The sequence below is a fragment of the Pieris rapae genome, chromosome 13 (assembly GCF_905147795.1).
Source record: "Pieris rapae chromosome 13, ilPieRapa1.1, whole genome shotgun sequence".
In the NCBI taxonomy this organism is placed as follows: Eukaryota; Metazoa; Arthropoda; class Insecta; order Lepidoptera; family Pieridae; genus Pieris; species Pieris rapae.
The window spans coordinates 10,089,689-10,116,323 of record NC_059521.1 but is presented as its reverse complement, the minus strand read 5'-3'; the positions used below and the strand labels follow the sequence as shown (position 1 = coordinate 10,116,323).

Sequence of the window (26,635 nt, the reverse complement as noted above, 5' to 3'; positions counted from 1 at the left end):
CAGCAATGACTCATTTTTCTCGATACGAAACGACATAAACTCTTTAACATAAATGGGCTCTATTCTGATTTTTATTTTATTTGTTTTAAGGAATACAACGGGCCTTATTTGTAAAAAGCGATAATTTCGACACAATACCCCGACAAAAAAGAAATGGCTGACCAAATTAACAAAAATTAACAAGTAACACTGAGAAAATTTACAATAACCAACCACTATATTTAATCTATAATAAAATTGTTATCTTATATAGAAAAAAAAATAAACCAAACTTGGCAGCCATAGTAAATTTGTTGTGTCAAATTCCAATTTAGACACAAGAAATTTTAAGTCTTATTAAGGCAGAATTCAATTAGTCAATAAAAAATAGTCTCTACGAAAAACCTGGATTTTTTTCAATATCTAAATTAGTGGAATCAAATTTGAGGTGATTTATTAGTATTCTATAAGCGTTTCTAGCACTTACCAGACGATCAAATATTGATAAACTTTAGCGAAGTTTAAGCTCAAACCGGCCGTGGTTCTTGTAAGTTAATATAGAAATTTTCGGAGCAGCCAGGCGTAAATCTTTCGTTCACGGTAAAGGCTCGGACTCCGTAAAATTAGTGTTTTATTAAACTTTTATTTAACGGCTTTATATCAACATTTTTTCTAGCAAAAGATGTTCTATCCCTTCATAATTATTAAATATATTGAATTATTATAAATGGTAACGGTATTAAAATATAGGCTCGTTTTTATTATAATTACGTATCTTAGACTATCGTAGTATCGTATATTGGTCCAGATATCTTAAAAAAAACGGTGATTTAATAAAGGCGGTATACTTTTACCCTTTTTAAATTCCGATTCCATTTTTCGTTTAAAATATTGCTTGAGAGTTATGTTTTGTTAGAGAAACCTGAAAACATTTCATGTACCTATGAAGAATGAAACTGATAATGTCCTTTGAAGTAACTTATGAAAATAATAAATAATTGAAATTGGAAATTTTATTCGTATAAACAAATAATGCAAAATTGGAATATATTGATATATGTTGCAGACTGATGATCTATAGCGACTTTATCACTGACAATTTGTTGATGTACAAGTTTGCAGCTTTGGTGGCTGCATTTCTTATGATAGTGATTTTCAATTTATGTATCTTTTAAGTAGAGGAAGTATTCCTGGTCTTGGCAAAGACCTCCAAATCCCGCCATTCCTGTCTGCACTCTGCCGTGTACCACCTGCTGTTTCCTTAATTTGGTCAATCCACCTTCTAAACGGTCTTCCTCTTTTTCGTTTATTGGGCACCAATTCCGTACTTTCTTGCTCCACATTTCACACAATAATTACGGTACAAAATATACCCGAGTCATTTCTGTGAATTAGAAAAGTAAATTACAATTTGTCGTAAGTTATAATTTTAGCTTGTGGAGAATTTAGAAAGTGCACTAAATCTTAGCAATATTTCCGAATAATTGAAAAAAGTTTCACCTTTCTATTCGTTCGATTTAAGTGCGATATGGCGTTATGGTAGGAAGTGGGGCAAAAAACTGTGTAACAGGCGGTTTCCGTGGGAATTCGTAGGGTTTCCGTCGAGGGCACAATATTATTTATATTCTATATGATGTGTTATTATACAATGCTATGGATCATATTAAAACAAGTAATTTTTATGTGTTCTTACAGCTACACAGATTCATGTTATAACAGAAAACACTTAGATAATATATATAAAACTGCAGATAACACATAATAAATAAAAAATAATTTAAATACTATAATCTATCTAAGAAATATTATTATTTCTTAACTTATTTAAATATGTATCGTTGCAGATGTTTAGTACATATGAGAAAAGAATCTCGCCATACAATACAATATTGATTAAGCTAAATAAGCTACAAAACTAAACAGCTGGAGTAGTGTATGTAGTCAATTTTATGCACTCGTGTGATAATCTTGGGCCCTCGGGGGTTCATGTGACAAATTGGAAATAGCAGGTACGTTAGGATAAGATAACTCAGACAAGCTAACTTTCTGCACCGTGTAAGATAATCCGCCTAATATTATAAATACGACTTTCACATCGTTTACTGTTATTTGCTTCCATACTCTCAGCATAATTCCAATAGAAAAATCTTGACGTATACGGAATAATTTACATCAGCCATCCGTTTATCACCTGAAACTATAACCCATATACATAATATAGTTGGAAAACTATTTACTCGGTTCACTCTAGTATGACTCTAGGAATAATGTAGGAGTTGTCTTATAAATAATTTAAAACTCAAGATATCGCGAACACATGGGAATTAAATTAATTTAATTTAAAAGGACTAGAACTTCACTTAGTTATAACTGAAATGTCAGAAAAGGTCTTCTATTTAAAACTATGGAATAATTCACCCCAAACGGTCAATCCTAATAAAGAATTATGTCATTTTACTTACGGTTGGTGTAACAGTTACCACAGGTTACTAATACGTTGTGAAGGGTGCACCCCGGAGGTTTCAGGTGACAAATTACAAGAGATGTGCCCACCTCAGGTGGGTGCACCGAAATTCCGCTTTAATTAATAAATTACACGTGACATTCGAATACCTCCGTAATTGCTGTAGTTGTTGCATCCTAATCCTAATATATGTATATGAAAATGGATTCTGTTTACTTAGAGAAATATGATATTTATTTCTGTGATTATATAAATACTACTATAAGAACAGTGTTGGCCTAGTGGATCCAGCGTGCGACACTCATACCTGAGGTCGTAAGTTCGATCTCCGGCTGTGCACCAATGTAGTTTCTTTCTATGTGCGCATTTAACATTTGTTCGAACGGTGAAGGAAAACATCGCGAGGAAACCGACATGTCTTAGACCCAAAAAGTCGACGGCGTGTGTCAAGCACTGGAGGCTGATCACCCACTTGCCTATTAGATTTAAAACAGATCATGTAACAGATTCAGAAATCTGAGGCCAAGAACTAAAGAGGTTGTAGCGCCACTGATTAATTTTATTTTATATAAATACTACTTTTTTATTATCATAAATACCGAACAAAATTAATAGAGACGAGTCCAGTTTCTGGCGTTTAATTAATTTCCTAACTTTTTTAATTACTTAAAAAACTCAAAACATCAAATGATTATTTCCAGTTTACGCTCGTTTCCAGTTGCTTTGTTCTTTGACGTGCCTTAAAAAGACAACTTAAGATTTTTTTTATCTAATTGAATTAGTAAACAATTAAATCGGTGACCCACTTCGACGAGTAATAAAGAGTAGGGTTTCGCGGATAAATTAAAAAAGGGGCTCCGGTACTTCCATTTGCGATTAACTTTATTAGAATTCATTTGAAAGAACGCTCGGGGCTTACTAATGAGCTTCTATAACCTTTTGTTGATCGAGAATCCGAGCCAGAGAGGGCTTTATTTAAATCATCTCAGGTCATATGATCTTTTTTGGGGTACATATGTGGGCTGTGTACAATATATATCAATTCAAATCAGTACTTAAATATAATATTATTGTTCCTGTATGTTAATATTTTTTTGTTTAAATCGACATGGATTTTTATCCATGTCTGTTTATCATTTAATGCGTAGTCAAAAGCAAAAATAATAATGTATATTGTATATCGCCTTATTGTCATTGATTTTCTTTATATATTTAAGTTTGTTTCGTAATCGTGAAATTTATTATTTATTCGATTATTCTCAATACAATCTTGGCATGAATCACATCCATTCACACAAAATATGAGTTCGAGATGGTTCGAATTCTTATCTGCACATATTTTAGTATTCTTTTGTATTCGCTTTGAATGCGCTGAAAAATGAATATTGTAAAGAAATACGATAATATCGTTCTCTAGTACAATATGTGAAAATATTTTAGTACGGGTTTTTATACTAATTTAAATTTTGAAGATATTTAAAAATTTTAAGTGTCATTTTAAGTATTGAAGTTTTTTTGCTGTGGTTAAAATAGGCATAATAGAACATTATTTGTGGAACAGTTTTTTTTTTAATTTTATTTCCTCGTAGTGAATAATATATTCCTCGTAGTTCCTATAGGTTTTTATATAATAAGTAGATATGTACTAATTTAGATTTCACTGGAGCCGTTAAATTATAATTAAAAAATTCTAATAAAGTTCATCAGTCATTCGAAATTTTGAAATCGGATATCAATACTTAAACTTATTGCAAATTAAATTTTATTCTGATTTCCGGTAAGAACCAATCGTGTTATTATAACGCGGGGCTGCGTTTGACGAGTGCCGCAAGCGACACCTTGGAAAATTGGAAGGGAAATATAATTGGAAAATTATTCGGCTTCGCCACTTTTCAGTTACCCCACGCATTAGGGCATTAGATGAACTGCCTCGAGGAAGATCGTTGCATTTTCAAATTAAAATAACCTAAAAGCTGTAACTGTTATAAACTTACGGGCTTATGTCTATAAGATCAGTTTATTGTAGCATTTTAACGGCTAAAATCAATGTTTGTACCATACCATATGTAAGTTAAATTATTTTCCAATCACTACAGCAGTGACTTACATAGGTTAAATACGTAAAGCGTAGATTCTAAATACAGATGTTTCAACTTAACCCAAAAATTTGTGATATTGACAAATTGCTTTCAAGTTTATTCGACGGATTCATCTCAAAACAGTGACAAGTTGATAAGTCTCGCCTTGTGTTGTCAAGGGTTTATTCGGTCCAGTTTTATTCCTCAGGGTGATTGTAATACAATTGTACCCCGAAGTGGTATTTCATGGACTTAAAGTATCACCTTCTAACTGATAATGTTCTTTGTTGTCTCTGGAGGTCGCTAATTCTTTCGTCCTAACAAATGATTTAAGTTAAGATTGATTGTACATTAAAAATGATATCGGCCATGACATGATAAGAACCTTAATTGAGGAATGATATAATAGTTGAAATTCCCTATATATACCTGGTTTAAGGCTGGGACAGTACATGCCTTGCACATTAGTAACGTAAAGTTTTTATATATATAAATTTCCCAATATCCCCGACTCTTGTGATGCGCGACATTATTTTATACATATAGAGAAACTAGGGTTACAATGATCGCATTGCACAAAGTGGGTATGGAGCCTTCGGTCATAGTTCAGACACTTCAAAAGCTTGGTATCAGCCGTATGATCGTTTATCGTACTACTTACAGATATTGTCGAAGACCAGAAAAGATCTAAAAATATACATTTTCATGTGTAACAGAATTCAGCTAGTTATAAAACATTTATATTGTTATCTGATTTTTAATACAAATATGTATTTCAAACTTCAATTACAATCGTATTCTATCTGGTTCAATTCTTTTATTCCTAATATCGGAGTTTTGGTGACTGGTACATTATCTAAGCACACAGCAGCTATTGACAGTTGAGATAGATAACTTTTGTTTCATTAGCAAAGTAACGCATTTGAGTCCCTCGTGTCACGTTCGTCACCCCACCACTCGACAAACAACGCGTGACGAGAGGTGAGCGCGTAGGCTTTTGCTCTGCTGTTTGCTTTGCTGAGATAACAATAAGAAAAACTTTATGTAGCTTAAATACACGTACGCTTTTGGTTCGTTTCTTGAGACTATTGGTTAATCGCGTTAATCTTTATAAACGAAATTTAAGTCCCCATTCAATTCGTATCCTATGTTTTTATACTAATGGAGAGAAAAAAATAGCAGTACTGGCATAAAGAAGTTCCTAAAATCTGTATACATTATGAATTTTAATAACCCAGAAATGTCGAAATTGTTTCTCTCTATAGATATTGAAATTATAACAGCTTAAAAAACTTAATTACGAAAATAGATTATATAGCATATACCAAGTTCATTACGTCTGTTGTAAAATGAAATAATGAGCCTAGTCCTCGGTTAAAATTAACAAGAGTATATAACCCGAAATGTAACATAATTAGGCCGTGTATTTCCAAAGCTCCGAGATTTATACTGTAAACTCAGCGACTTATTGGCAAACATAGGGGATGCTGGCTGATAATTAATCTGCGCAGACAGATCCAACGTCATGCTTTGAATACAAATCATTGCTGTGATTTTACGATGATAGGAAATGTTTGAATGCTTTCTTTGTGTTGGTAATGTTAGTTTTTACGAGACTTTAGTGTTGTACTATTAGGCTTGAAGTTGATTTTATTAAATTAAAGTTGAGTTTATAAGTAGAATAAACATTTTCATATATAAAAATTGGTGTAAAAAAATACAATATTTTAGAGATATTGTCTGTTAATCTAATTAGCATAACACTTTAACACGTTTAAATCAGGTTTCGATTAGAAGCAAACTTTTAGCATGAAAAATATGTTTTGTAAGTACTGTTAGCGATATCGTTCGTGTATCTTTTTGGTGTAGACGGTAACAGATATTTCATAGATTTAAGTGTGAATCAACTTGTTAACGTATGTACTACTTAACTGTCGAAAAGTCAGAACGAAAGATAAATAAACAAAGACTTGACGAATTGGTCACATTATTTACTCGACTTTACCCGTCTCTTTTTGCAATTTGTCAATCATCGGTACTGTTGAGTTTTATTAATAAAAGTTATCAAAAAATCGTATAAATGTTCAATTAGCTTTAAATTTCTAAAAAAAGAATTTGAATTTGTTACAAATATTTAGTGATAGTGCAGACGTTTCTTAAACGACGTTAATATCTCGTAGGCACTGTGCCAACCACTAACCTAATCGCTTTTTCTACAACTAAATCCCCTTTTACTGTTATTATCAATATAACTGTACAACTTACCAAATTTATAAACTTTAAGTGACGTGTTATTATGCATTAGATGATAGGTATTTAAATGTTAGAATATTAAAAACAAAACTAATTCACAAGTTCAAAGTGACTTTGTCTTACATTGCCATTTATGTTAATTAATTAGTTTATTTTTATTTATTAACACTTCGTTACATTAGAATATAAAAATTTAACATAATTAAATGAAAAGGAGAGCAACTGGCGGCCTTATCGCTTTCGATCGATTTCTTCCAGGCATTAGTTAATCTAATATACATTACATTCATCGTATTGAAGTATATTGGCGAATACTCACTGATGCTTTTCGAACGATAGCATCAGTAGTATTATAGCAATTTCAGTTTTAATATAAAACAATAACTTGTATTTTATTGTATCAATGTTTCATTTTATTGTATGCTTTTATGTATATGTGCATTGAACATACTACTTGTCATACATAGTTCTAGGAGTCTCCGGTTTCATTAAATTGCTAGAATAGACAAGCAAAATCGGCTGGCGCCTCATCAAATGATTTTTTATTGAAACCATGTGACCTATTGAAATGCACCCAGCAAGTACGATATACTTTAGCGAATTGAGTGTAATTTGCGTAGGATGTTTTATAGAGATGACCTTGGCTTCGATTTGCGTTGAATCATCTCGAGCACTTGTTTCCTGGCGTTTTCGTTTGTCATATAATACATGTCAAGTAGATAAATCTTCACTTCTATATACTGGTATGGGTAATATTTCTATTACTTCGAAATTAAAGCTTTCGTTTCGAAATATGTAATCGCAATTATAAGCTTTAACATTTGTTAATTAAAAATTTTAATTTTTATGCAACAATTTTTTTTATTTTGTTATGACTTAGAATAAAAAAATTCATATGACCCTGAAATTTTCACTCCTCTACGAACAATACAATCGATTATATACTCGTTTTAAAGCATTTGCATAGGAAGCTAAAATTGTAACGTTCAGCAATTTCAGCTAGGTGCGAAGTAATTTACAATGCAATGATGTCGGTTTGTTTGTGGGCTATAAACCAAGTCAGAGGCACAGGGGCAGAGCCGGCATCACACTGTAATTAATGGACGGCAAGACAGGGGTGAAATTGGATCAATTGGACCCCCCTTCCCAATTTTAAAAGGACCTATTGGTAAACAAAACTAATTAACGACGATCGTTGATTGGGTTAATGCTTTTTTGGATTAAATTCAAATTGGCTTAATCATTTATTTCTCTCAGCCTTCTTTGAATTTTCTTTTAAATACTTTAGCATGTTTATTTTTGCTATCCTTGAGATAACAAATAAAACAGTTGTTTTACGGAAGCGAAATCAGCGTCTGTATTACGATTAGTAGATTAAAAGAGTACACTAATTGTACCTATGTTTTTTTTTGATGCCATATCTACTAAGTCTGCCATAATATTTAAGTTCATAACTAAAACAAATATTGAAATATATAAATTTGTATGAAATAACTTGCTTTACTTAGAATTTTTTTTATACAAAGTGTAAAGGCGACCTAATAAACTTTCTTGAGCGTGCTCAACAAAACACTTAGCTTATCCGCAAACCCCAAGTCAGCTTTATAAGCACTCGAATGAGACTTGAGAAATTTAAAATTAACCTGTGCTAAAACTCAATTCAGCACATATAAAGGACCCTCGCAGGTCCTTCAGCCGAGTGCGATGTCCTGCCCCACGTATTTAGCTATTGTTTTAAGTGTCCTACACTTCGTTACGCCCCTCTACTCAACTGAATTTTAAGGTCTTTTTTGTTTTCTTTATGGAGAACCCTTGTGCTAAACTGATAATGAAGGTGGGGCTAGGAAAAATTTATTACTGCGAAGGTTCTCGTTGGCGTAATTGCGTCTTTACGGCGCAATCAGAACGAATGCTGTGTTTGGGTTTCGTCCTTGTGTTTTGTTGTGAGAGAACATTTTGTGTATTCGTTGTGTTAATTTTACAAATAGCAAAACGCTAATTAAACAATAAATGTCTATGAATTTGTTAATTGGACATTCTGGGATGAACGAAGGGTCAAAGTACAAGAAGCAATGTTTACGCGATGCATAGATACGGCTAACCGAAGCTACATTTTAAAATGGTTGCTAATGATTTTAACTATTATATTACACTTATTTATTTATTACAAGTATTAATTATCTCATTTTGAAGCAAACACAAGAGTAATAAACTAAGATTTTCTCTGATCGCACGGCATCTTAGAATGGTGTGGTGTGAATGATGTGATGTGGTGAAAAAATGTACAAATAATTGAAAAGTATTAATAACTGTCTTGTATTGTGATATAGGGATTCCTTAATGTATGTAATAAAAATATTACTATATAAATAAAAGATTTTAAGTTGCGTTGTACATATGTATAGCATGGGCTATAAGTAAAATATAACGCAGTATTTATGTGAAATGCGTACAGGTAATATGAAAAATAAAACACGTCGTTCCCTTTGAGCCGAGTTTCTTGATTTCAGTTCCGTATATTTCCCGTAAACAGAATACACAACGTCATTCCTCTTATTTCCCTCAATTACGGTCTTTTCAGTGAAGATTAGGGTTGCTCACTAAAAAACATTACCTCACTCCTGTAGTAGATTATTTGTGAATGGAGTTTTAAGTTAGAAATGCTTAACACATTAGACTCAATATTTATTGTCAATATAGCTATTTTGATCGCACTATCTATTCGTTTTAAAAATAAATAAATGAATGTCTCTTTGGTCTGGTGGTAAGTTTGTTTAACTGCTGATGAAGCAGTTTTGGGTTAGAATTACGGGTGCAGCCAAATACTTTGTCCAGCCAGCCAGCTAATATCGTCTGAAACTGCAACATCTGTTTACCTAGTTTTTTTAACTTTATAAAATTTGTGCGGAGTTTTGGCGCAGTTCATTGAAAACCCTCTGAGATCTCATATCAAGTGTAGATGTCTGTCGTTTGTATGTTTTATGTGGTCGGAAAGTAAATTACCGTTCTTGGAGTGCGAGTGTGGGGTGATTTATTAGGTTACTTCGCAGGTAAAATGGTAATGTGTTTGAAAAAGTTTTCATTCACGGTACTCTCGTTAAATATTAGTAGGTACATAGGATTACGTCAATTTTCAACCATTCTTGATAATACATATATTGTTTATTTGTTCCATTGTTTCATTTCGATGCATTTGATGGTATAGTTTTAATTACGCCCACGGGCTAAGCAGATCTTGCTTAAGTTTGATTGTGTACGTATTGTTCTAGCTAATTGTAAAACGGTATGTTTGAATTTATTAATTGAATCTGCAATAATTTTCAAATGTGCTAATGTTATACATCAATCACGTTATAAATATCTTAACCTCACTAATTCACTAACGTTTATCGGAAATAAACTGAACACCTGGAAACCCAGAGCCCGGCCTTATCAAAGGAAACCGCAGAGAGTGGCTTTCCCAAACATCTTCAGAGGACTAATTGTAATACTCGACGTGTCCTACGCCTGAGACATTTCTAGGATATGCTTTAACTGATACCACGGTATACGATACATGTTATACAGAAACATTAATTAATTACCCGGTGACGTAGGATATTACTACGTAAAGCTTCATTTTATTTATAATTAATTCACATATGAAGGATAAAACTACTACTACTACCTATTAAAGATCTAAGGAGATTTATATGTGATTATTAATTTTCTTATACTAGTAGGTAGCCTGCCTGGCACACGCCATCACCTGTTTAGGTCTAAGGCACTCTTAACGATTATTTCCTTCAAGGGCGTGTTATATTCGCAGACAAACAATCAAATCAATTGGTTCCCAGCCATGATTTGAACGTTGAGACGGTAACACGCTCAAACCTCTAGGCAACTGCTTTTTACTATTAAAGGCATTAATTATACATTTTTATTTTAAATCCTATTAATGTATAGATAAGACATTGTGATAGTGTAGTTCTTGTTCACTAGCCCAGCTTTTTTGAGTGCTTAAGTATCGCCAATGCTAAACTATTATCATAGTTACATAACTTGCGCGGTGTTACCATTTTAATAAAACAATTAACATTGTGTTTTCTTATTTATCTCGTGCATATACTTAATGGTACCTTTTCATTTATATTTCATTTGTTTTCGTAATTATTTTAGTTTTATATATATTTCGGAAGAATTGTTTATTTTGGTTTTGTAATTGTGTAAGTCTTCATTAATATAGACTATCCGTTGCAATTTTTAATTTGAATATAGTACCGAATATGTAAACTAAATGTTGTTAATTCTAAAACAAAGTTTATGTTTAGTCCATTTGTAACATAGGTTTAGAATATCTTATTACCAAAGTGTATAGAAGTTATCTGTGTGTGAAGTATCGCGTGACGACGCTCGATTCTCACGGTGGCATTCTGTTTGCATTGAATTATCTTCGCTTAGTGAGCAAGTAAGTAATTCGAATTCACAAAGCTGGCTTAGTATGACATGGGAGGTATTCATTTTCGTCAAATCGCGGATTACGGACGTTACAGGAACAAAGGTTTTCACTAATCCACAACTGCCTTAACACATTTAGGGTTGTCTACTAGTTTATTGTGAATGTACGATGCGAAACACAGATTAGATTACCATTGAAGTACTGGTATTACTAATGTATCTACAGATTCAAATCAAAACTTCGATACAAATATTTTCGTGCCTAGGGCACGATTAATGAAAAAATAAATGAAATTTTAAAATCTGGCCATCTGTGTGTTGAGTACTACTTTACTATACAGCTCTGATAATCTAACATACCGTTCCTCGAATTTTATATTTTATTATTAATTGTATGTTTAGAAAATACTTTTTTATTCCGATGTAAGCGAATAAAGGGATATAGAATAAAATTATACAAATAAAAATGGCTTCTTAATATTATTTAAAATTATAATACAAATTTTACTGTATAGGTATTTCACAAAAAAAATGTATAGTGAAATAGACAACCCTATCTATTCGAGTAAATGCTGCAGATTCTCCAGGTTTTCTTCCAAGGGGAAATTCTTCCCTCCGGCGTGTCGACGACTCCGCTGGGGTAGGTGGGCTTAATTGGGAAATAATGCCGAAACGATTAATCACAATACCCCATGTTTAATTCGGGCCTGTTTCTACAAGAGAACACTTTGATGTTAATCTTAAAAACATTTAATTCCATCTACGCAGCTATTGAAAACGCTTTGTTATTTGTTGAGAGATTCACACAAATTTAGCTTAATACTGTTTCATCCAAAGAGAAAATGTGGCCAATATTATATTATGCTTTCTGTAAAGTTTTGTTATTTTTTGTCTATGTGTCATATCAGTGAGTCATGTCACTATGAAATACAAATAATTGTGAGTACCGTGAATACCGTTTAAAATTCTGACACCACATAAGTAAATAATATATTTTAAATAAAACTAAAAAGCACGTTTACAGCAAAACCTGCTGTGTATTTCATACGACTACCTGTATAACAACGTGTTTGTCGGGGTTTTACTGATTTCCAATGGGACCCGGGACTGCAGTAGACCTGAAACTGTCTCGGTTCGTTTCACTTCACGTGCGATTGGCCTATTGTTGGAAACTCGGAGGTGACTTGAAGACCGGCAGGGGTCGAACCGCACAGGATTAATCGAAATGAAAAGTTTTATTTTATGGGAATCGCATTGTTTGGAATTGTTTGAAGTACCGTCCCATATGAAAATGTGTTATCTTTGCTATTATTTTTGAGATAATAACGATGCACGTTGGAACCGACGTTAAACACAATTAAAAAGTTATTTCTTACCAATTTCAGTTTCGAGACTGCATGAGTATAGAATCCCTTAGGTTATATTTTTTCAAACCTACTCTTCTTTTGTTATATTTATGGTTTGTAAGAATTACATTATTAAGCAATAGTCATTAAGGATAAAGCATCCTGTGATTGCCTGTTAAATAGTTATACAGACAATCAGTATTAATTGTTATTTATTTGTGTTCCTAGATTTTGGCTTTTATTGTAGTTGGCCAATCTTCTTTTAAATAAATTAGCAGGCGTAAATTAAATAGTACAATTAAAATTTGCGTTATTATAATGAGTTATTAGTGTCGCTTGAAGTAATAGTTGAAAGAGGATTGACGTAAATTTTATTACATAATTTCACGTTTCGAGTGCTGTGTTTGTTTGTATGTACTTGCCTTGTAAATTAATTGTCTATATTTACAATTTTTACCAGTTCTAGGATCAAAAGCGTATTAGAATATTGTGACACTATGCTTATCGTTGAGTATAATGTTTCTCAAGACATATTGAAACAAATTTGAATAATAATGATATTTCAACATTTCACATAAAGACAAAAGGATTTTGGAGTCAAATTAACAATATAATAACACCTCATTCGTATCAGAATGTGTATACAAATCCTTGTTAGAACATAATTGGTAATAGGAAACCACGTCGGGTTACAATGACTACGTTATGAGGCAACGCCGCAAACCCTTTAATCCATTGCTCGCTTAATTCACTTGTCCCCTCATTTGAGAATTTGTCCACAACCCCCTAAACCTCATTGATGTCGTTTCAAACGAATATTGCAAATTCCTGTTTATTTATAAAGCAATTTTATTCGGCGGATTTTAATTGGGTTGTTATAGCTTTGTTTTCTATGTCGCTTTAAAATTGGTCAATAATTATATTGTGACTATACTTGTATTTACACTTGTAGCATCTACAGAAAAAAATCAAATAGTTTTCTTAACATAATTACTACGTTGAACCCCTTAAAACCTCAATAGTATATTTTTCTGTGGTGTACAGTATCTCAAAATCGAAAATAATATTATCGATAATGCATAATTCAATCCCCGCCCCGTATCGGAACGACTGAACACCTACTTGCCGTCATGAAACAGATACAGAAACCTGAGGCCCAGACTAAAAGGTTAGAGTGCCATTGGTTTCTGTTGTATCTAAAATACGACTTACATGAATCTAGAATACTATTTTAGTATATTAACCCTCCGCAGTAATACCGACAAAATCTAGATTACCAGTAGGTAATCTATAATAACTATTTAAAATTTTATTTCTGAAATTAAATAAACAGGAATCTCTAAAGTAATATCGTTAGTATTGAGCTAATCCACTAAACGTGAATTAAATATTGAAAGTTGTAAGTTTGTTGGGAAAATCAAAAGAAAATGGTTGGTTAAGACGAATGTAGCGTAAAAAATAAAATTCGTTGGAAACGAAGGGACGTCGGCTGGACGTGGTCTGCATACATAAAACGTAAAAAATTCTCCTCTCCCCCATTGATTATATACCTATATCTTTGTTGGAACAGCTGCCGTTTTTTATGATATTTACGAAATATCGTGGAAAATCCTCAACAATATATGATTTCGGTAAGCTGATGTGAGAGATTTTATCTATAAACAAAAAAATTAGAATGTGTCCAACCCATAACCCCAGGCTTGATTCCATGCATTTATTAATGAAACTTATACATACATAATATATGCACACAAGTTTTCAACCATTCTTGAAATACCAACAAATATTTAAACATTGTTTGCCCGTAAAGCACAGTGAGAAATTAAGCTACATTAAAACTTATAATCTATGTAAAAATGCATTTGTTAAAAGACATAAATTACCAGCCTTCTCGTCATATGGGCCCGAAACTTTGGCTCGCGTTGTTCAAGTAACTGTGTCACGTGCTTGGGAATAAATTGTTCCGAACTTAATTAAAGAGTTCTATACACCCTCCGGTATTTTATGCGCCACAAATATTCGGTATGGTATGTTAACAAGGGCCTATTCTTAAATTTAGTATCGACAATTAAATGAAACGATATCCATGAAATTGTAGGGAAGCGTAAATTTTAAGTCTTTTTTAATAAAAATTTTAGCATCTTTAAAGTACGTATACACCTATACCTATACGTAGTTTGTTAGTATTTTATTGCACCCACTTTTATCTACTTCTTTTCACCCTCACCGTCGCTAACACACACACATATATATATACATATATATAACGCCGTTGGATGGGCTTGATTTCAGTGAAATGAATATGTACTTTGAAATCTAATATTAATTTTTGTTTGTGGTATATATTTGCCACCTACCATGTAGATTATAAAAGCCACTTAGTGTATGAACTAAATAATTACAAAAAATGAATTGAAGCATTATTTTTTACATATATATTTTCTTTTAAAGGATGTTCAGCTCAGAATCTGAGGATATTCCCGATGCAAAAGCAGCAAACGGTGGCTGTTGGGAAGTCTGTTGTGCTTACGTGCCAGGCTGATGCGTCAGACCCCGCCCTAGTGTCACAGCCACAGTGGAGGGATCCTAAAGGCCAGATCATAAATGAGGCTGCGTAAGTATAGCAAGAAAGATTAACTTACATCTAGCAATTCTACTAATTAATAAAAAATAAAAATAGCCTATTATCTAGTTCTACATAATAAGGATTACATTAAAGTTCAATTTTCTGAGTGATTTCCTGTGCATAATGTCTAATTTTCCATCATATAAATAATTACAGTCAAGTAATTCAGTTGTGGGATTGGGTACTAATTAGATATTAGACTAAATTTTTATAATATCCTCTAAAAATTATTCCACACAATCAAGTTAAAGTCATCTAGAAACCCATGAAACTCATCAGGCGCATCTCTCGACAGAGGAATGGAGCTTGACGATTTACACTATACGTTTGTGCAGGTCTGGCACGCGACCCGAAATCTACACCGAGCCAATGCCCGCAAAACAACTTCAGCTATTATACATATCGTCAATCACGCCGGCGATGGCAGGCAATTACACTTGTGAAGCAACCTTTACCAACATGCCGCTCAGTGCTAGCGTTATTTTGGACACTTTTGGTACGCAAATTTAATTGTATTTAGTCTTAATAGAATATAAGCCAATATTTTTTATCTTAAAGCTTAGTCTTATTACGATTTTAGTATATTATTACGCACAGGTTGTCTCTATTTTTCTATAGTTTTTTTTCGTTTTAAGAAACGTTAAAAATGTCTGGGTGCGTTTCGTCAACTTTTTTGTGCAAGTCATGAAAGCCTGGAAATAATCAGAGACGCAGAAATGTCTGTTCCATACTCATGTTATTCTAAACAACATTTTCTGCTTTTATTTAGAAACTTTTTATTTTAGTGGCAATTACATGGACAAACGCGAATGAAAATCAGTATGCGACAAAAGGAAAAGACTTTAAAGTAATGTGCGAAGTCACTGCCGAGCCCGCACCTTCAGTGGATTGGTTTAAAGAAGGCACTCCCGTATGTATCATTTCTATTAATATTTATTTTATTGAATGTAACTTGGTTAGAAGTACAATATTATCAATATATAAGATATTACGACTGGATATATTTTAGTTATAAAAGCTTATTTATATGCAACATATACGTCAACACACAACTATCATGTTATGTCACATTCAAATTGTCAATCTACTGTGCGTTAAATATTCACACACATAGACAATGATCCTTTGAAGGATTTAGTGGGCTTACGCAGGTCAAACATGTGGAAGCCTCAGGACTAATAATCCAATTTGAACGTTACGGGATGCCATACATGTTATAAATGACTAACAATGGTGATTGTTTAATCATTTTTCTTACGTAACATTCAACATAGTTAGTTTTCTTAATCCTAGATCTGCCCAGACATCTATGTGTGTTTTTAAATATATTATGTGTTAATCTATCTTTTATACATTATAGATTTATTTCCGATTCTAAAGGTTGGTTATCGTATTCATTAAAATATTTCAGTTTGTCAACATATTTTCACTTGTATTTTATTTCTAAACAGTTACTGTAAAAAATTTAACTACTTACATAGTATTAATAATAGAATGTATTGTTCTAGATTTTGACAGGTGATCGATACGTCATTGATGTAAACGGCCTATTAATTAAAAGTATTGAGGAAAGTGACGACGGAACATATACATGCAGGGCTGTTGTCATTCAAACAGGAGAACTGGCTGAAAGGAATATAAAACTCGAGGTATGGATTAAATGTCTAAAATTACATACCAGTGGCACTAGAACTTTCCATGACTCAGCGACTTTATGTATTGAAATGTATTTAAAAATAAATTTTAACTTTAATTACATTTGCCAGGTATACACAGCTCCAGAAATGGAAGAAAGAGAAACAAGAGTAGTGATTAAAGAAGGAGAGTCTGCGTCAATCACCTGCAAAGCAAGAGGAAAGCCACCACCAACTTATTCATGGATTAAAGCTTCAACACGAGAGGTAACGTTTTTTTTACAATCTTATGAGATTTCTTTAATCATTTTAAACATGATTTGGTCTTGCCCGCTTTACCTGTATGTAAATGTTTAAGTATAAACTATATTGCAATTTATTTATAGTTTTAATTAAGATGCAGGCATCAAATAGTAAAAAATAATGTAATTTTGGAAAATTAATTTTTTTTTTCAGAATTTGGGAACTGCTTCTCGGTTCAGCGTGAACGAAATTAAAGGTCTACTTACATTTGACCGCGTGGAGGCTGGTGACTACGGAAAATATATTTGCAGTGCTGTCAATCAGGCGGGTCATAACGAGACGGAAATCGAAGTAGAGGTTTTAGTTCCACCAAAAATATTTGAACTATATAACACTACGGCTGCCGAGAAAACCGAAGGCAGATTAGAATGTAAAGCCTCAGGTAGACCTGCACCCAGGATTAGCTTTAGGAAATTAAGCAGCTCTGAGCGGCTTCTAAACGGTCCTAATGATGATGGAAGGTAATCAATATTTATTTTCTAGTTTGGTCCCTAATTTAACTTCTTTAAAATCTCGATGTTGTAAAAACCCTCAAATTAGTAGTCAATGTATTATTCAAATGATGTTCATTGAATATTTAGAAGTTGTATGATTCATTGGCTACTACATTTGGCAGTGACCAAAGCAACTATAACATTTAACTATAGACAGACAAAATTAAATACAAGAAATCACATAGGAAAAATTCTATAATTTTATAATAGTTATACCAGGTGGATATAACTATTATTTTCCTCTCGAATATAAATAAATTATGCCGCGTAAGATTAGGTTACTTAACAAAGATTTTGTATGACTTTTTTATCAACGCTCTTACATACATAAATCTATTTAATTATAGCTGTATTTTTGGAATTATCTCTCGGTGTGATTTTCAATGAAACTGTCACTTATATTAACATTAATTAATATTCTTTTTAGGATCATAATCGAAACCAGTAATCGCCAAACGGGTGACCAGATGCAGTCAAGTGCGGTGATTACTATTACATCATTGAATAGAACAGACGATGGCTTATATGAATGTGTCGCTGAAAACGAAGGTAAAAAAAGAGATTGACTTCACGAAACGAATTTTTTTCAATCAAGATGATGTCTTCATTAATTTTATTTTCTGATTCTGTCTCTAAACTAGTTTTACAAGTAGATATATTTCTGTCTGTGAATTTTTGGTATGTATAGGCATAAAATTCTTTTGTATTGTTGTATGACTGATAATTTTAAATTGTATAGGGTTGTACTGAAATAACGGATTGTCCGAGGACGTTGAGGAATATGTATATTTTCAGGTGGTGAAGCAAGAAAGAACGGACATCTAACTGTTCAATTTAAGCCAACATTTGAACATATGTCGAATGTACCGATCTGGAGTTGGAATTCACAACCTGTGAACATCAGTTGCATCGCCGAAAGTATTCCCAACGCAACTATCAAATGGAAGTAAGTTTTCCCACAAGTTCATATTAGGCGTAAAAAGGAATTATGTTTGCTTCCCAGTAGACTGCAGATATTTGTATATGTAGTGTATGTATTAGCATGCTGGACTAGATAACTAATTATATTATAAGGTGAGACCTAAGAACCTAAAACAACATCAGATTGCAAAAAGATTTAATATAACGTTGGAAAGTTTAATTAATAATAAAATAGAAAAATTAAGCTTTCAGTTTTTACTTTAGTTATTTATATAACAGATAATGTTAAAATTGACATAATATTTCTAGGTTCCACGATGTCGATCTAATCGAGTCTCCACAAGTGAGAATATACGGATCGGGCCCCATTAGCTACGTCACAGTCACGCCCACCGATAGAAGCCTTTACGGCGTTTACAAATGTATAGCGACCAACTCATTGGGAGAAGCCGAGCATATCAACCATTTAAGGGAAGCTTTCCCTCCAGGCACTGTTATTCAAGTAAGATTTTATTCATGCAATTGTCTACAAGTATAAAGCAATTAAAAATTATTTTATGAAAATTTTCATATATTGCATATAAATCGTGTTTAAAAGGTACTTGTTACATCACGGGAAATGATAATTATTTGATTTTCCTTTCCGAGTTTTTCGTATTAACAGGCTAATTAACGAATTAACGGTTATTCGAATTAAATAGCTTTTAGATAATATTCGTGTTAAGAAAATATTATAATAACTTCTTTTTGGTTAAAAGTAAACTGCAATAGAGGCAAGTATGGATATAAAAACGTCTTTTAAATTAATTATTTTAATGCATTCTTATTATTCCAGGCTAAACAAGAGACTATCACAGCCACTTCCGTATCATTCAGTATAGTTGGGCCCCCAGAAGAGATGGGCCCTCCGATCCTAGCCTACACCACTCAATACAAGGAAAACGGCAACTACGATTGGAATTTAGCTATGAATAGAACGTGGTCTGCTAACTCCCCTTACATCGTTGAGAACTTGAGACCTATGTTCTCCTATGACTTTAGATTTGCGGCAGTAAATCGAGTTGGCGTTGGAAGTTGGGGCGCTCCAATCACTGTTATTATGCCTAGGAGGTTTGTGTTGTGTCGGGAATAAATTGATCTTTGAATGCAAATTCATATTTCATCACGATGTAATCATTACAGGTCTCCTCCGGAACAACCTAAGTGGAGAGAAGCAGTGAGTTCTGAATCGCTGATTCATGGAAAGTTTGCCGATAGATACGAATTGCAATGGAAAGTTCCGGCTCACAACGGTGAACCAATCGATATGTATGAAATAAGCTATTGTCCAGTAAGTGTGCTACATTTTTTGTGATTATCTTACATTCTTCTTAAGAAAATATACTGTACTGTTAATCCACTTTCGAAATTGGGCGTCAAATTAATTTACGTTTTAGGTCATGAAAGTTAGCGGTGAATGGCGCATATCGGGAGAAGCAGATTGTTTGACGGAAGAGCTAAAGTCATACGAAGCTATTAACTACGAGGTCCGAGGTCTACAGCCAGACACTAGATACAGAATGCACGTCAGAGCTCACAATATACTGGGCTACTCCTTGCCAGCCCAGCTCTACGTACAGACGGCCCTCGGTGAGTACCAAGATAACGAAATCCCTCATCGAGCTGGTTTCTACGATGTTTATACCGCACCCGATCCGAACACTTCTGCGGCGTCCACCTTCACATGTTACGTTTCAGTTTTATTTGTCACTCTAGTTAGTGTTTTGTGAGATGTGAACATTTTCATTTTCGCTTTCATCTAGTAGATAGTTTACTTCTGTAATTCTGGCTATGTTTATTGAGTACAATGTTGGAATAAGTTTGAATAAGTATTGTTATTTCTGAATCATTTTTGTATATTTTAGTTTTAAGTTTTATTCTATAACAATTGTTTGACATCTTCATCTTGCCTTAGCTTACCTGAATGCTATATTTGTGACAGTGTTTAAGGAATCGTATTTTAATTTTCTATAATTTTAACTATCATTTATATTATTGTAAAACGTAAATACTTTTGCGCTTGTGTTAATTTTCTCTAACTGACCATACGCATGGGGTTCAACTAAAACGTTTTATTAGAATTTAACCATCCCATTCCCATTGTGTTTGTTTAAAACGAAGTAGATATTTCTGTATTGGTAAGTTTCATTTTCATATTTAGAATATTATTTCAACGATGTGTTTTCAATTAGTTTTTGGTCTTCGCAGTCCTAATGTATTTACCATATTAATATTTTTTAGGTAATCCCAATGGAAGTCCTCGCAATTTCCAATGGGCTCACAGTATAATGGATACTCTTTTTGCAATATTAGTAATTAATCTCAATTGAAAGATTTTAAACTAGTGAAAATTTAAATGAGTCCAAAGATGACTGTTATTTAGATTTTTGTGATAAATTGATTTATTAAGTGTAAAATAGCTATATAGATCTTACTGTCTAATATTTTGAACAAATCGTCATTAAATGATACGATATGTGTTTACTAAAATTTATGCTTTAACTATTGGATTTGTTTCTTTTGATATATTAAATGAATTATACTGAAGTTATCAAAGGGATAATTATTCTAAACTTGTGTAGAGTAGATAGTTAATGGATAATAAATAATGCACTGCCGATTGCTAACAGTATTTACGTTTATAAAGTTGATACCTACTTAAAATTTTGCATGTTGTAGGGTAAGTCATAATGTACGAATTTTCGATGACTATTGTATTCCTTTTAATAAGACTTAGATTATCTCAATTAGTATTAAAGACAATCGTCCATCTCAAATTATGTGTGAAAATGAAGAGCGGCTTAGATAGGTTGAATTCTTCGGTGAAGGACATGGTTATGATGCAAACTGAAAATGACCAATGTGCAAAGAATAAATGTTTCCAAAATAAATGTTATACATATTTTTATTTTAAATGAAAATGAATGAATGATGATGATGAATCCATTCATTCGTTCATTTTTGTTGTTTGTTGCGTTTGCGGCATCCCAAAGCGAGTTAAATTCCCAGCAAAAAGCTGTCAAGATGCTCAAGATAAAATTACCCCTTGAATATTGTTCGATTGCAAAGTGTGTTTGTGGCCCTGACTGATGAATGGGTAAATATATTTTGTATTCATATTAATATAGTTAATATTTGCTATACAATTTATTTTGGAATGTACTAATTACCCTTCATATGTGTATTGCATGAACATGCTATTAAATTCACTTTCTTGATATCTTTCCGAAACGGCATAGCATGTACCTTCCTAACCAGCATAAAAGGTATCTTCTCTAGGATTATAATTATATAGAAATTTATTTGATTAGTCTCTCACTAGATTAGTCGTTTAGATTGTGTTAATCCAGAGTTTATTTTAGTATTTTATATCTGATCAGATTATACAGGTTAGCATGAGTGAAATAATTAAATTGTTTTATATGGTTTTAAGGTATTCGGTATTTAACTGAACTATTTTAGAGTTCTTTTTCGTTCTTTGATGTTTGTAGTTTGAATCTTTTATTGCTGTTATTAATTTTTATAATAAAACTACAAATATTGAATTCTAGTATAAGTATTTATATAGTTTAATCCAATTACTTATTATTGTGGTGATGGAATAGAAAATTGTATTTATTTTATGAATTTAGTAGCAAGATTCGCTTATAGACTCGACAGATTTGTCATGGGGTTTGAAACTTTATTTTGCGTCAAGTTCTATGGAATGTTTGCATCTTGACAACTTTTCTTTCTCGTTGTTTAATTAGGGCTCTATTTTATGCATCATTATCTTCTGCTGTCATCATCAGTTAGGTTAATTCAAACCCCATTTCATCACACAGAGAGCTTTCTCTTTCAAAAAATATAGAATTTGTTTGTCAATTCGGTGATTGGGTGCACGTTGTCTTCTTCGAAAGCACTCTGTTTAGACTTGACTGTAACCAATGAATTATTTACATCACATTTGTTACAGTCATTTAATATCACATAACATCATCAGCTTACTTGATATGATGCATAAAACTAACAATTGAGCACAGTAAAGTCTTTGGTTTTGATAAATTAAATTCTTTCAAATGTTTATAATAGACTTTGCTGTCTCTGTTCCCTTCCTGTGCGATAGTTAGTCTTAAATGATTCTATTTTAACAGGTGTCGAACGTTCAGGATTTGCACCACCTCAACTGCTTTCAAGCGGAGCCATAGTTGGAATAGCGTTGGCCGGTGTCCTGATCTGCCTTCTCATAGTGGATCTCCTCCTCTTCTGCTTCCGAAGGCAAGGTGTCATCGCAACGATCTGTGGTAAACGCGTTAAGACCCACAAGGATGACGAAACAAAATTAGGAAGGTAATGAATTTTTAGTGTTTTAAATTTCATTCATTTGATCATTTTATTACTATCATCGACATCCCTTTTTTGTTACCCTTTTCTACTTCCTCGAACTGTTTTATGATTTGACTTTCGTCCTGGTTCCCCTCTTCATAAGTGTTAGTGTCGATGAGAGATGTTTCTGCCCGCTAGTCTGTACGGTTGGCGCTTCCCGCTCCCTTATTGCAGCACGAAGCCGCGAGCCCCGCCCTCCCCCGCGCCGCTGCCGCCTCCGGTCAAGCTCGTGCCGACACCAACGTAAGGCGCTCACAATTGCATGCTTTCTCTGTGCGATTGCTACACGGATGTCACAAGTCTTGATTAATCTATTTTATTGGGCATTGTACAGTTTCAGCGCCAGCTTAGCGTTTTGCATTTGGAAATTAAACCATTAGTCGCAAGTGTACATTTTTGCTGGTTTGGTAGACATGTAGATGTTATTACAAAATCGTTGAACTAGATAATAACTTTTTAAAGTAATCTCTAGTTGGAGTTTGCTTGGAACATCTCTTACGACAGTGTTTAGTAACGTTTGCTTTTTATTTCACATAGTTTATTTTGACGATATTGTTCACCTCGCTATTTTTATTGACAGTCAATTTATATTCCTAATTATACTGATTATCAATGAAAATACTTTCTATAAATAATATGAATCGTTGACTCTAACAAATTATATTTTCATGTCCTTCACGCTGCTATTTGGTCACTCATAGTTATATTCCAACGACACCAGTGTAAGATATATTCTATTTTGTATTAACTACAGCACTTTTGTTGGCATTTGTATTGCAAAGCTAACTTGCGTATAAATATGCTTATTTATTATGTTAACATTAATTTTCAGATGTAGTCGTGTGGTTTGCGTTTCTTTAGCTTTTGTACAGGATTGTTTAGTAATATAGTGTACTTTTGCTTGTTTAGTTCTGGTAATCGCCGTAATTAGAAATATTGTACATATATTAATATTTTACTAAAATACAAATGCACTTAGATTATTTTTATTCTTAGGGATGAAAAGGAGCCGCTGAAGGAGACGGGCGACGATGCTATCAAAAGAAATTCTTCGGTAGAGTTTGACGGCCGCAGAGTTTACGCTACAAGTGGAGGACCTATTATCGGAAAAAATTCGGCGGTTTAAAGAGAAAATTACTATTCGTAAATGAGTAGCTATTTTGTTGTACTAAATCAAATATTTGCAGCGCTTAGAGCCTGAAACTTGCCTGAAATAAAACACAATTTTATACTTTACACAACTTGTACTGTGGTTTCTTACTTATACATTCGTGGGTTTTGACAGCACGCAATATATTTCAGATGCGGTAAAGATAAAATTTGTTTTCGATATTGGTACAAGATTATGGTTCGGATATGGAAAATGAGATTGTTAGCGAGATGCTTGTGTATTTGTGATGAGCGCGACCAGTATTTATAACTGCCAAAAGACGAATTATTGTATTTGTTATGGTAGCTTTTTGATTATGTTACAACTTTGAGATTAGGCACTGACGTTTTATCGTAGGAGGATATTTTTCTACTTTTAATACTCTAACACGTAATAATAAAACAGATTTAGACACGATTTTATATAATTATTTTGTACTTATTAAATCGCTCCGAAGGTACAAAATGTGCCTTTTACGGTTTACCTACATATGTATAAGGTAATGCGTAGATGGATTCATATGTAAATAATTATAAGTCTTAGAATGTAAGTTTTTTTTAATGTTTGGCTATGCTGAAATATGTAATCCTTATACCAGTGACCTTTTGCTTATTTATTTAATCCCTAGAGGGTTAATCACAAAATATATTTATAAGTCATGCATTTAATGTACTTTAAGATGTGTAAATATTTAGCAATAGTGTTATGTAAATATTATGTGTACACACACTGTTAATTCTTTAATTTTTCAATATCATAGTTTCCCAATTATTATCTTAGATATAGACGTGGGTATTAATTGTCTTAAACGTGTTTTGTTAAGTAGGTTATTCACTTTTCATTCTTCATATACATAGAACGAATTAATTTTAAACTCACTTTACTGATAATAACATCTTAGTTATATTATTGCTCTCTTTTACATAAATCAGTAGATTTAAAAGTATATTCTAAGTTTTAGTATCTGGCGCGCTTTAACTGTGTGATCATTACTAAAGTTACGCGAAAGGCAAGTACAATGACACTTGGTAACAGATTTAAGTATATAATCACATATATAAGTGGCGTAGTCTTTTTAATTTTAGTCCTTGAATGATTTTTACATTGGATTTAGTCTCCAATTTTGCTTTTTTTAAAGCTCAATATATTCCATATGCCATGTTATTGGTTAATGTTTATAAAGTTTGTTGTTGTCTTGTATCGCTCTTTAGACGGTAGTACATGTCTGCGACTTGGTCAGCAAGGAAATCTACAACAGACAATCTGTTTCCACAGGTTTCTATCCAGTGCCACTCTTATAACAGTGTATATTTTTGAGGACGATGAGTCTTTCACATGATCGGACCATCTGGTTGGTGAACGGCCTTGTGATCTGTTGCCATCTGTCTTACCAACCACGATTAGCTTCTCCAAGTTCTCATCGCATATACAATGTGTACCCATATGCGATGCGATGTCTTGGTTTAGAGGGCAATAAAACACTGCCGTCTGCCGTCTTTATTAGGTACTACTCAAATAATATGATTGCTGGTTCATACATTACTTAGTCACTTTAAGTTATAACAATACTATGTATTGTCAGCTCTTAGAATATACATATATATTTATAAAAGCAGGCGCCGTTGCAATTTTACTTCAAAATGTAGTAATTATCTAGATTATGAATATCACGTAATTTGTCTGCATTGGTCAACATTGATCAGGCTATCGCTATCTGTGGTAAGATCGCATCACATTATCTATGCACCCGTCCTAAACTGGCGGTAAGGTGCCGAGATAAAGTGATCGAAGTGTAGGTATCTAATATATTACAAAAATATGGAGCTTTTAAACTTAAAATGTATTGTCTTTAGAAAAGTCAAACAAATGGAAGAGCTACTAAAATAGACATTTCGGTTGCTAAGCGTAGTCTTGATATTTAGTGGCTCTTATATTTGAGTGGCCTTATGTTGGGCTAAATTCATCAAGGGCTTCATAGTATCTAAGATTTGTGTAAGCGGCTTTTTGTAAGACGTTATACGTGAAGCATTTTTATAAAATAAATGTATTTCAAACTGTTCTCTGCTTTTATTTAGGACATTGATAGAATCAAATTATTCACTGCACCTAAATAATGGGCTATGAGCCCTCTATAATTTAAATACTTACTCTATTATAGTTACACGTTAGTTTTGACTCTAAATATACAGTGGCATCATCATGGGATACGTACAACTCAACACAATCTCAGACTACATATGTATCAAAAGCTATAACGACTTGCGCGATGATTGTCTTTTTTTAAGCGATAGGCTCACTTGATTCCGCCGCCCATGGACAGTCAAATTGCCAGAAGCCTGGCATATATTGTGTTGCCAGCCTTTTGAGAATTGGTACGCTCTTATCTTGAAGGAAGTCGAATTGGTTCGGAAATACTTAAGGGGGCAGCTGGTTCCACATAGTGATGGTGCGAGGCAAAGCTGCCTTGTAAGCTGTTGTGGAAAGACAGACTTCGAGTTGAGACGGATGGAGTTTTGTATGCCTTGACGTCAAATGTACAGAAATAT

At 33.0% G+C, this 26,635-nt stretch overlaps 1 protein-coding gene across 7 annotated transcripts in view; it reads left to right on the top strand.

The window, feature by feature from the left end:
* The window catches only part of LOC110998317 (fasciclin-2), a 96,693-nt gene extending 70,547 nt beyond the window's left edge, over positions 1 to 26,146 (top strand). The window contains exons 2-17 of one of the 7 annotated variants that reach the window (XM_045630645.1): positions 15,009 to 15,171; positions 15,519 to 15,679; positions 15,969 to 16,093; positions 16,692 to 16,832; positions 16,950 to 17,084; positions 17,274 to 17,581; positions 18,042 to 18,163; positions 18,410 to 18,560; positions 18,845 to 19,037; positions 19,371 to 19,645; positions 19,718 to 19,865; positions 19,972 to 20,164; positions 22,708 to 22,903; positions 23,114 to 23,182; positions 23,641 to 23,661; positions 23,936 to 26,146. In XM_045630645.1, the coding sequence (XP_045486601.1) occupies positions 15,009 to 15,171; positions 15,519 to 15,679; positions 15,969 to 16,093; positions 16,692 to 16,832; positions 16,950 to 17,084; positions 17,274 to 17,581; positions 18,042 to 18,163; positions 18,410 to 18,560; positions 18,845 to 19,037; positions 19,371 to 19,645; positions 19,718 to 19,865; positions 19,972 to 20,164; positions 22,708 to 22,903; positions 23,114 to 23,182; positions 23,641 to 23,661; positions 23,936 to 24,065 (2,531 nt within the window). In that variant the 3' untranslated portion in view covers positions 24,066 to 26,146. Of the gene's footprint in view, positions 1 to 15,008; positions 15,172 to 15,518; positions 15,680 to 15,968; positions 16,094 to 16,691; positions 16,833 to 16,949; positions 17,085 to 17,273; positions 17,582 to 18,041; positions 18,164 to 18,409; positions 18,561 to 18,844; positions 19,038 to 19,370; positions 19,646 to 19,717; positions 19,866 to 19,971; positions 20,165 to 20,815; positions 21,466 to 22,707; positions 22,904 to 23,077; positions 23,183 to 23,640; positions 23,662 to 23,935 lie in introns of those variants that run through there. The other 6 variants (XM_045630644.1, XM_045630646.1, XM_022266876.2 and 3 more) reach the window with 6 other exon arrangements.
* Positions 26,147 to 26,635: the final 489 nt, after the last annotated feature.